Genomic DNA, 12,826 nt, shown 5'->3' with positions numbered 1-12,826 from the left:
TTACCTCAGCAAAAGGGACACTGTCAAAATTGTTCGGCATGAAACTGAACAACTTTGACAGATGTCCCAATTTACAGATTTTTCATTAAGGAAACCAATCAAAGGCTTAATTTGCAAAAACATCTTTGGTAGACTGGTACATATATATACTCAAGTACTCGACTTTTCTCTCACTTCAACCTGCAGAGATGTGCATCACTTCCGGCACTCCCAGCCTGTTTTCCCTTGGCAACTGTGCTCCTCATCTTCAGTTATGGGAAGAGAGCCTTGACAGAAGGTTTCTAAGATGACTGAGTAGCATTTTGTTAAATGAAAAAAATGTGTTTTCTGCATTCAAGACACATGAGACATACATGTATGCGTCCGTATGGGGAAAAAGTGTTCACATTTTTAGATCACTTTGCATTGACATAACAAATGGACAGTGAATTGCCTCATACATCATGTGGTATCTGTCATTTAGGGGAGGTTTGTGATCTCTCTCCCAGATTTGCAGCTCTGTCCCCCAAGACAAAACAAAAAGGAAAAGGAAAGAAATACATTCCTTACATAACCACCTGCCTTTTCACCTTGGATTCATATCGAGAGCCTCAAATTTTCAATGACCATGAACTAAAGGTCCCAGTCTAAGAAAATTAATGTCCTATCTTTATGCATTTATTTTTGCAAACACATGCTAAATCTGACTTTATGAAGCAATTGCAAGATCAAATAAAAAACATCCATGGTGATGTGCACATATATATACATACATCTATATATATATCTATATGAAAGTCATGTATATATAGAGAGCAGACAGTGTATATCTTAATACTTTACTTGTGAGTACATAACCCTGTAAATATCTCATAATGAAATTAAACAAAATGAGGAAAATTAGTGCAATGGTCTATTTGAGACAGAAAGAGACTTCCCAATTAAGTGTGAGTTCAGAGTGTTATGGACTAAGCACTCAGTAACTGAGGAGTGAAATATAAAACATCACTTCCTAATGCCCAATTAAGGCAACGCAGCAGCAGTATTAAAAAGCTGAGGATAGCAGTGAGTATGACTGGATGGACTAAATCTTAGATTGTTTTCATGAACATAACTGTCATGGTTCTGTATCACCAGCTGGAACAGGAGCACCCCTTTATAGAATCACAGGCTGAACATGTATTTAAAAAAAAAAAAAAAAAAAAAAAAAACAAATCAGAAAAACCCAAACTGATCGTATAGCTGTATCAATTCCTGTAAATAGCAAAATGTAAGTTATTTATTTTTAACTAACTTCTCTGAAAGAGTAATTAGCAGGATACAATTAGGTGACAACTTAAAATCAATCCAGAGACTTCCTGTTTATGATTATTACCCATAAGATGGTATAAAAAGACTGGAAAAAGGAAGCTGGCATCCTGTTTAGCCAAAGAGCAAAATATATATCATATTTTAACAAAAACAAAAAAGAAACAAGAGTAGAGCACACATTTTAAATACAGCCACGGCAGTTTATGTTAAGAGTCCTTTGAAATAAACTGTGCTTATTTATTTATAGAGCTTTCATCATTATATCTCTAGATGCACTATGAAATGAGAAAATCCACTAATTTTCATGTAAAGCTGAACTAAAACTCCACTGCAATAATAGCAGGCAAAACCAAAGATATATACACAGATGAAGGGAAGGGAAGGGAAGGGAAGGGAAGGGAAGGGAAGGGAAGGGAAGGGAAGGGAAGGGAAGGGAAGGGAAGGGAAGGGAAGGGAAGGGAAGGGAAGGGAAGGGAAGGGAAGGGAAGGGAAGGGAAGGGAAGGGAAGGGAAGGGAAGGGAAGGGAAGGGAAGGGAAGGGAAGGGAAGGGAAGGGAAGGGAAGGGAAGGGAAGGGAAGGGAAGGGAAGGGAAGGGAAGGGAAGGGAAGGGAAGGGAAGGGAAGGGAAGGGAAGGGAAGGGAAGGGAAGGGAAGGGAAGGGAAGGGAAGGGAAGGGAAGGGAAGGGAAGGGAAGGGAAGGGAAGGGAAGGGAAGGGAAGGGAAGGGAAGGGAAGGGAAGGGAAGGGAAGGGAAGGGAAGGGAAGGGAAGGGAAGGGAAGGGAAGGGAAGGGAAGGGAAGGGAAGGGAAGGGAAGGGAAGGGAAGGGAAGGGAAGGGAAGGGAAGGGAAGGGAAGGGAAGGGAAGGGAAGGGAAGGGAAGGGAAGGGAAGGGAAGGGAAGGGAAGGGAAGGGAAGGGAAGGATTTCAAGAATAAAGAAGGACCTTTCTTGCATAGTAAGTTTGAATAAATTCTATAAAAGATTTTGAATTACTGAGAAATCTATTTGCTTTGATCTGATACAACAAAAAGCTCATGAATAACAAGATTTTGGGCTGAACCAAACACCTTGAAAGGGTTACAGTCTACCCTGAGCTACTGGCCTACCAATGGAACTATCACAGAGGTGCAGAAAAAAATACATAAATATTAACATTTTAATTGGCTGAGGCACTGTCACAGTGGGGAAACTTGTGGGTACAGCCCTCTCAAACCCACTCTATTTACAGAGATGAAAAAGAACAGCATACAAATAGTAAAAGGAGATAAAACACTTTAACAACCCTACCGAATTGTAGCAGCAATCTTCTAGCAAAAAGGGATTAATTAGCAACAAAGGCAAATGGCCATTTGCCTTAAATTATCAGTTCTCCTCATAGTCATTATTCACCAGGAAAATCTTTGTACCTTCATAGCCATTATCTACATACCTAGCCTACGACCATGCAGTGAACAAAGCAACTGAAAGCTTTTGAAGGTAGCTGAAATCCCAGATGAAGCACATTTGTTCCATGTAGCCATTTGTTGTGAGCACACCCCAATCTGACAGATGCATTTGACATGATACAAGAACATGCCAACAGACTGACATAAAAAAATACCAAAAAATAATTTTTATTTTCTTGATGAAAGAATCCTGTCAGTGCTCCTTTCCCAAACTCTTTCCTCTCCCTCTCATGGGATGATTTCATGTTATGCGCAAGTCATGCACAAATTTGAACTTTGGATTTAAACCCCTGCTTCTCTTGCATTTAAATTATGTAAATATCAAACCCGAGCCCTGTGAAATCCAAAACAGAGAGCATCTAGTCCTGGTTTAGGACAAAGCAGGCTTGTCTTCTTCCTGTTACACATTCTGAATGGGCAAGTCTGGTATTTAAACTCTTCTGCTGTTATATATATTGCTACAGGGTGCTCTGCAACTTATCTCATTCCTGCCTCCAATCTTCTCTTGCATAGCTTTCACTTCTCAGTGTCATTAATATCCATTCAGTAAACTGATGTCAAGTTACTATTAAGAAAGTGAAAAACCTGTTTTCTTTTTTTTTTTTTTGTCTTTTTTTGCTAGAGATTTAACTATCAGAAGACAGTTGGACAGGCCAATAATGTACCTAAAACACAGCCGTGAGAATAAAAATTTATCCCTGGCTAAGGGGAGGGATGTCAAGGTATTTGTGTCAGCTGTTCCTTCCTGACACTACTGACTGGATAATCACTGGATTTTTTAGCTCAGTAGCTCACAATTAATTGAAAAATAGACAGGGTGGCTGGCAAACAGCAGTTGACACATTTGAAGGGACACAACACCAGGATAAAAGTCAGTCTGGTAATTTCTTTCAGGAGAAAACACTTTTTTTTTTTGTCACTATTATAACATAACACAAAAGCAGCAAATCCTAAGTTCAAAATAGAGTCTATGCAATGCAGTACAGAGAAACCCAGCTCCCTGCTGTGACCATGAGCACAAGTTCCCCTTGCCATAAGAATTGCTTAAAACTGTGCCTACAATCTGTATCTTGGCAGGGCGGACAGGTAAGTCTGGTCTACATTTAAGATATGCTAAAATACTTATGGCTATATGGGAATGAATTTTTTTTCATGCTTGCAAAAGCCCTAGGGAAAAAATAGTTACACTGGCCAAAAAAAAAGAGAGATGGAGAGAAACAGAAAAGCAGACAGATCTTCTGGGGCAACCAACTTAAACTGGGTCTAAATGAGGCTTCCAAGAGACTGTAAATAAAACCTGTCCTCTCTCTGAGTTTGTAAAGACAAAATTACCAGTTTTAAGTACAGAGCTGAAAGAAACTATGATCATAATAGGACACACTAAAAGGTGATGTCTCCTTCCCAAATTCTAGCATAAGCAACAAAATCTTATGGAAGTAAAAAAAAATCTAAATTAAATATACCCTAAATTTAAGGTCAGCTAAATCAAGCCAATGCAGAAATCAGCACCCAACAAGAACATGATTACAGTCAGCAAATCAAGTAGAAGAAAAATGAACCATGAGGAAAATAACTGACTACTAGGTGGGAACAGCAGAGCACAATACCCCAAAAAATCCCCACAGACTACTCAAAGCCATTAGGGAGGACAATCCTCAGCTTCTGCTCACTTTGCTTGAATAAAACACATTAAATCATATGTTTTAATTTCTTGACACTAATGTTAAAGAGTGTAAAGAAAAAAGATTGCCATGCAAAATATGGCACTTTGAGGTCTGAAGTCAAAATTCAGGACATATTTTTAAAAGAGATTACTTTTTCTCAAAATACCAAGTTTTTGTTCACTCCTCCAAATGCAGGCAATTTTCTTAATAATTTTTCACTTTTGCAGTGTTGAACATAATGGGACAAATAATACATGATGCACAAATAAGTTATAATGCTCCATGCAAGTTATTAGCAGTGAAATGCTGAATGTGTGATAAATCTAGACCTGAAAGTGAAATATGCCTCCTAATTAAAAATCAATTATTAAAAACAGTAAAGAATGAAAAAGAAAAAAGACTCACTCACCAAACTCATAATGAAATCCTGGAAACTTCAGAGTTATTTGAAAAGCAGAAAAAAACCTTCAACATCTATATTTAACTAAAGACTCCATTGTGGGTTTCTTGATTTTATGATTAAACAGTCCTGGTATCTTTTGTGCTTTTATCTCTTCGTTCCAAACGGTCATGAAAATGAACAGACGGCATTTAAATGGGGAATGCAAGAACAAACCATTGCTCCGGCTCAGGGAAATCAAAGTACAGGGATGCCCTGATATGGCTCCGAGGTGACGCACGGAAGATAAGCAGCCACCCAAAACCACCTTCTCCTGAACTTGCAAGCAAGTGCACCATGTTCACTCACAATGTTGCCCATTGGGTTTCTTAGCAGGTCTCTTCAAGAAAATGGTTTTAACACCCAGGGAAAGTGATTTGCAAATATTTGATCAGGATGTGCAAATAACTATTTCCAATTAATTTGTGTTTAGTTCTGAAAAGGTTTCAAACACAGAAGAGCTCAAAAGCACCTCAAAATCACAAAACCTGTTGCATAAGCTTGGACAAGCGGAAATTTCCAGTTCTCTTTATCTGTAAAACTAAGACATGTGTTCATACCTCCAGCAGTGACAGAGAGATTAAATTAACGAGCACTACCAAGGAGATCTGAATCCCATTATTGGAGAAACTACACTGGTATTATGCATTATCATAAATATTCAGCATCTGCAATCAAAAGAAGGCTTTGGTGTTTACGTATATAATAAAGTTTTAATAATTCACTATCAATATTTCACGCAGACTGCTACCATCACTTTCTTCTGGATAAAAGAAAAAATACACCCAGAATTTAAAATCCTCAACCATTCCACTGGGAATCAAAAAATTCCTTCTACAGAGAAATGCCTGTGGAAATTACCAAACCGTTTTTCCAAAAGCCAGGGGCTGCAGGCTGCACCTGCCTGTGGCTGGCCAGGGCTGCCTCCATTTTGCGTACCCCTGAGCAGGATCTGGCCTGCAGACCACACACACTTTTCCCTTCTCAAAACATGCACCCTGTGGCCCCTGTCCAAAATCTAGAGTACTTTGGCAATGAAATTCTTGGGATTTTTGTTCAGAAAATTTGGAAACCCCAAGCGAGTGTGTTCTGAGGACATCAGCTGCCCTACCCATGGGTGGCTGATGGCACCTCCACACATGTAGCCCCCCAGCCATGAGCAGTCATCCTCTAAGCCGTAAAACGGTCAGATTTGGTGCTTTTCCTGTACCACAAGCAGGAGTTATTGTTAATATTAAGCATTGTTATCCTTCTAGAAGAGATCAAAGGATGTTGGATTGGGGTTCTGGCCATGGGGGCTGCAGCAGCTCATGCCCGGAGAAACCCAGTGCATGCCCAAACCCAACCTCCCTCAGCAGCTTCCCCATAACCCTGAAGGCACTGATTTTTTAAAATGGCAGTAAAAGGATGCCAGGGAGGGAGGGAGGGGAGAAGGGGCAGCAGCACCTTGGGCTGCCATCATCTCAGCCTGCCATGAGGGGAGAGAATATATTTTTAATTGCCACTTTTAACACATAAAATGCAGGGAAAATCCTAATTTGACCCACAGCACAGGCTCATCCCATCTGCTGCAGAGGGAAAGCCACATTATCAAGGGCCACACTAAACAGACATCAACTTCTGAAGTACAGTCCAGCTGAATAAATAACACGGAAAGTTAATAGCCAAATCCTTTCAGCAGCAGCAGTGCCCTGGGAACCTGATTAGAATTTGAACATTTGCATTGATTTATATTTTTTTTCGATGTTACCAGCTGGGAGCAAGTGCTGGAGGGGAGGTACAGGAACAGCTCTGCAGAAACAGGAACAGCTAGAGAAGGATTACCTCCTAAAGGATTATCTTTTAAACAAAGAAAAATTTGGTGCACTGCAAACAACTAACTCAAATCAAAAGAAACATATTAATCCAACAGGATTAACAGGTAAGGTTGCCCTGTACTTTAATGTCCAGACACACAGCTGAAGAACGTGAATGGTTTTATTTAGATGATTTTATTTAGTTGTCAAGCACCTTTTCATAGGCCAAAATAAGAGCTGCCTGTTCAGTTAAAACTAAAGCTTTGACAACTTAGCCTGCAGCCTCAAAAGCAACAGAGATCTCCTTTTTACAGAGCCCTCTCCTTTACCCTTACATATGTAATCTCTGATCACAGAGTTCTTTTAACTCCCACCAGGATGGAGCATGAGCTGCTGCCTGTGCCACTCCTGCACTGTGAAATTTCCAGAACTGAGCTCTCTTAACTTCCCTCTGTGTGGCAGGGGAAGTCACTGCAACTGAGACGAAGCTCTTTATGGGTTCATTTTGCCTGAATTGTTACCACTCATGTAGATTTTATGGCCACAGTACTACAGAAATACCAAAAGTAAAATAGCATCAATCTACTCAAATAAAACAGCATCCATGTATTTGGAAGTAATACAATGATATGTACTTGAGCATCCCTGCCTTAGCAGTAGACACGTTCGTAGCATCTCTGACTTGTACCAAAGATTTGTATTGAAATCTACTTGACTATTCTGGCAAGCAGAGTAAGGCAAGCAATCAAGTTTAAACCATAACAATTTTTTTTTTAAGTACAAAGATAAAGCCACATTCATTTACTAAAATTACACTTTACTGTATTTTAATATTTCCACATTTCTGTTAAAATTGTTTATTAATCATACATTTGAGATTCCCCTGGGGTAAATTTAAAGCCTAAATACTTAAAAACACAACACAGTATAAGGCATTTCAGCAGTTCCTTTATGTTTTAGCCAGCCTCATATACATGTCAGCCCCTACTTTGACCCAGAGTTAAAACCAAATTCAGCAGCAGTTGCAAACCTTACCTCTTGATGATAGGAAAGATTACACTTTGGTGAATTTTTCCATCTAATAAGTTTGTATTTCTAACTTTTGAACTTATATTCTTTTATAACCAACTAACCTCTGCATTGTTCCAGCATATATTTCATGTTTGTTTAAGAGTAAATTAAGCATTATGCAAAGACTCACCTCCTCCACCTCCAAGAAGACTGGAATTAGCTGTAAGAAAAACAAAAAGGGAATTATTAGCATTGATCTTCCTAAATATACATGGAACCAAAATAGAAGATGTTTCATAAGAGATTGTCCATTGTTTCAGTAACTTTGCTACTCTTCCCTTACCCGAAAACACTTAATGCAAAAACAATCACTTATTGTAAATTGCAATCACAATCTTTACCTTTGCAGTATATTTAAAAATGCAAGCTAATAAATAAAATAATAATACAATTACTAAAGCTAATGCACTGAATAGGCTATGAAATTACAATCCTGCATTTATAATTCTATAAACCATACTCCTTTGTGATTACCAAATTAATTTAAAATTTTCATTGTAGAGAAACTTAAATAGACTTTGATGCAACTTCTGATTATCTCTCCTTGTTTTCTATGCCATGGGACCTTTGGGGATGATGATGAGAAATCCTGGCTCCATTGATATAAAAGGGTTTGTGCAATTGAGCTGGGATTTCCCTCAGCAGGCTTAATTGACTCAGCACTGTAACCATCCAGCTACCCAGGCCAGAACTTGATAAATCACTTATGAAAAGCAATTTTCAGAGCATGGTGATACAAGATGGTCCTTCAAATTAAGCTAGCACAATTGGAGTCATGCCAAATATTTTCCTTTCAGCGCCTAGGCAGAAACAGAAGGAATGCCTAAGCTTCTAAACCTGCCCTTGAGATGTGTGGGAAACAAATCCTTGTTGTATCAGAATATATTTAAAACAAGATCATACAGGAGAGACACAGGTATTTCTGATGAGTAAAGAACAGATACCTCAAACTATATCATGCTCCAGGACAAGGGTATCTAGCAAGATACACAGAATAAATTAGGTATTGTTTTAATATGTTATTGTTTATGTAATTTTCCTCTGTCTCTTCAATAGAAGTCTGTAAACAGCAAATTCCCTGCTGTTGGGTTTTTTTCATCATTTTCTTGAGACTTTTACATAAAATTGGCAATTATCTTGATTTTCTTCTTTACCAGATAGTCTACAAACACCTTGGACTTAACATCCATTTTTAGCTCAAACATATGCAGCCAGTTTTCCCTGACACTTCAGCAAAACTGCCTTCATCAGAAAGCCAGATCTTCCATCACAGCCAGGATGCATGTATGAAAGTACCTCTACATTACTCAAGAAGTACTTCTATATTAGTCAAAATGCAATGCTCTTTAAAGAAATAAAATGCAGTTTTATATCCAGCATAGCTGACCGTATTACATCAAAGCAAACTAATTAACTAATTTAGTTACTCATCCTAGGATTAGTTGTCCTACTGTCACTGAAGAATCATTAAAACCAAGACCTAGAGAGATGTTCTCATGCCTTTTCTGCATCCAAGTCTGGTTCTAGTACCCTGGAAAATTAGATGAAGGAAAATAGGACAAAAAATCCTTTTTTGCTGAAATAAAGTCATTTGAAGCCATTTTCAAAGAAGTGCTTGTCTGGAGACGGAGAAAGGTTGGAGCAACAGGCACAAAATGGAAAACTTTAAAAAACAACAACAAAATTATCCAGAAGTATGAACATCTCTTGCCTATCCTCTCTAAAGTGCTAGCAGAGAACAAATACTGCCATGTATATATTGCTTTTGACAAAGGCATAATGATGGTAATAATAAATGTGTGTAGACATGTTGCAAAGAACGTCAACCTTGCTATATTTACCTAATTCTTGCCCTGACTGAAATTCACTATTAAACAAAGAAACAAATAAAACCAGCCTCACATATTTCTACAGCTGCTTCTGAAGACCTCCTCTAACAGCTAACATCACTTTCCCTGCAATAAAAAGTACTTATCTGCTGTAGAAATCAGGAGAGTTCTTATCAGAAGAAACTAAAAGGAACAAAGTGTCATCTAGGGCCTGCTATTCCAGCTTATTTTTTTGGCACTATACAATTAAAATATTCTAATGCTTACATGAGTCACATTCTAGGATTTCAGTTATTATGTTTGAGAGACTTGAGACACACAGCTAAAACCTGTTACCAAAGTTTCCACTGCTAAAAAAGTTTCTTCAGATACCCAGCCAACATCCCCATTGCAAACATTCATTCAATGGCTTCTCAGAGAATTATGCTTCTGTCATTAAGTTTTCCTGACAATGTTCATCTTTCCAATATTTTCCAAAAACTTCTTAGTAACATATAATATAAGTCAGCACCACCCACTTCTCTATAGAAACAGTAAAAACAGTTCAAATAGGTTTTTGGCTGCAATGCATCTACTACAGCTATTGAAAATGCAATAATAATTCACAGGGACTCTTCATTTTTTAATTTTGCTTGCATAATAGAAGGAAAATCAAACCATCTCCCTATGATTCCAGGAAAGAACAAGACTGATTTATGTTTACAGTTTCTTTTCCAGAAAGATAATGTGTCAAAAAGCAAGAAATTTTTTTTTCAGATTTTTCAGACTCTTCCTGAAAGGTTCAATAAAACATACCTCTCTTTCCATATTTGGGAAAGTCTTACCACTACAGAAGTAACTCGTCACTTAGCACCTAATGAATCTTCTCCCACACAGAGGTCAGCACAGCCCCATGGCTCCAATCACATCGTATCATGTTGGAGCAAGCATGGCTCTCCTCTCAGTCCCTCTGTTTATCTGCAGCTGCATTTTATCCATCACTGCTCCCAAATGATCAAGTCTTGGAAAACCCTTTGGAAGCTGCTCCTGCTGTAGAGGTTCAACTATGGGTAGCTGTATGAGCAACCAGCAGAAGGTCCCAGGAAGCTTTCAACCTCCAAACTTGATGGAGTCCAAATTGCCCCACAGGTTACACACTGCAACTCCTCTCACTCAGGGCATGCCCAGCCTTAGGCAGAACACCTTACACCATGTGCCCTGAGAAGCTATGGATGGCCCATCCCTGGCAGGGCTCCTGGCTGGACTGGGCAGGGCTCTGAGCAACCTGATCAAGTGGAAGGTGTCACCCCAGAATACCTGCCCACAGCAGAACAGCTGGAATGGGATATCTTTAAAGTCCCTTCCAAGACAAACCACTCTATGAGTCTATGATTTTATGCAGATTGTAAATTATTTGACTGCAGATTGTAAATCCATCTTGGCTAACCTCTTGTTCTTATTTCTCTTTTCCAGAGCTCTACAAGATTCTGAAATCACAGGAGACTTGGGGTGGGAGGAAACAGGAAGACTGAATTGCTACCAAGTTACCAAGGCAAAGAACAATAAAAGAAAGCAAACAAGAGTAAGAGGGGCTCCAAAGAAAAGTAAAGGCTTCTTGCACCTCATTTCATTCCCCACATCACCCTATCAAAGTGACCTGCCCAACCTCTCTGAAATTGCCTCCTTAAAAACTAGAGTCTACAACAGATTCCTGGGCATTAACTCTGAAAATCTACTCACAGTAGAAACTTGAAATATTATTTTAATATATACAGAGAGCGGTCAGGCAGCCAGCAGACTACAGTCTGCCGTGCCAGAATGAAAAACAACATACACTGATAGAGCCCCATCCAAAACATCATTGGCAATGGCCCTAAAGAGGCAGCAGAGGTGAGACTTCATCTAATTTTAAATATTTTTCCTACACCAATAACACAGGCTTCGATTTTTTTAAAAAAGTAAGAAGAAGAGCACCATATCTGGGGACCAGTTCCTGTGGTGTCCTTTAAATGGTGGCTTCAGGATGACACAAATTACAGCCCTAGAGATACTGTGCATCACCACTACTTTAAAAGGAGACTTGAATGCTGCATCCTGAGAGACAGATCTCATCTTCACAGACTGTCTCAGTACAGTGAACAGAAATACATCTAGAAGTATTGAGATGGCATTCAGTCCTTTAGGTCTGGTTTACTTTTTAATAGGGACATTAGAACCATTAGCAGAAAAAGTGTTTCTACGAAGTTCAGCCTCATCCCTAAGAAAAAATCCACTCTAAAAAAATCACATCAACGAACAAACTAAGTAGCTAATCACTAAGGATAGTGATTTAACCCTTACTGAGATGTTTACAGCCCCAGAGTCAACCAGAAATTCAGTATTTCAAGTTACTTAAAACCTCAGTGGACTAGATAAATATGCTTTTTAAAAGCACCAGGAAGCCCTGCTAAAGAAACCCAGTGAACAATAGTCTGCTGTACCCTGAGAATTCAACTCTTGCTTTAAGAAACAAAATTCTTTCCAAAAAACTAGTGTGGGGAGAGAAGGGAAAAAAGTAAAGCAAATAAAAAACACGGAAGAAAAGAATTTAAAGTAAGTTTAGTTGCTCATGATGGAATACTCACAATGAAAGCTCAGGTTACTAAAATGTACAAATTTTAATAATGAATATACCGGCACATTTGACAAATGAGAACTGGACATCAATGTTTTAAATCTCAGCCTTCTTAAAGAGTTATGTTGCATCACTTTCCAACAGTTTTTTGACTGAATAAGCAGATCAGAAACTCTGGTGTGGCTCCCTCACTGTTCTCTTTACAACAACATTCTTACCAAACAGTAAGGTTATTTGAAATTTTGAGGAAAGCAATTGAATGCTGAAGAAGTTCACCTCAAATGAAACTGAAAATCTCCCTGCACTGCTAGCCATAACATACAAAATGTGAAGAAGGATATAGGTATGGGAGGCAATTGCAGCCACAGAATTATTTTTTCTGCTGTCAGTTCTGAGGAATTTAGAGAATAGGAAAGATGTGAATAGCAATTTTTGTGATATCTCTGGAGATAACACACTTTTAGCTTTGTTAACAACACGGCTGAATAACTGTTTACTTTTTGTTGGCACATACTTATCTGACAACAATTTAAGAACATAAATTCTTCTGGGAGCATGTCTTTGTCAAGTATTAATGGCACTAGTAACTTAAATTGACATCTATGTCATGCAGCCATGCATCTGTCAGTAGAATAAAAATATAACTCTAAAAGATTAGTTGATATTGTCTGACTTTGGCAGCAGATGTTTGAGCTTATTTTG

The 12,826-nt window shown here is 38.5% G+C and overlaps 1 protein-coding gene across 8 annotated transcripts in view; it reads right to left on the bottom strand.

Moving 5' to 3' along the window:
* Positions 1 to 12,826, bottom strand: part of MACROD2 (mono-ADP ribosylhydrolase 2) — an 853,971-nt gene that overhangs the window by 662,085 nt on the left and 179,060 nt on the right. For all 8 annotated transcript variants that reach the window (XM_068186328.1, XM_068186321.1, XM_068186323.1 and 5 more), the window contains one exon: positions 7,833 to 7,862. In XM_068186328.1, coding sequence (XP_068042429.1) covers positions 7,833 to 7,862 — 30 coding nt within the window. The remainder of the gene's footprint in view (positions 1 to 7,832; positions 7,863 to 12,826) is intronic.

The sequence above is a fragment of the Anomalospiza imberbis genome, chromosome 3 (genome assembly GCF_031753505.1).
Source record: "Anomalospiza imberbis isolate Cuckoo-Finch-1a 21T00152 chromosome 3, ASM3175350v1, whole genome shotgun sequence".
Classification (NCBI taxonomy): Eukaryota; Metazoa; Chordata; class Aves; order Passeriformes; family Viduidae; genus Anomalospiza; species Anomalospiza imberbis.
This window is presented reverse-complemented; position numbering and strand designations above follow the sequence as displayed.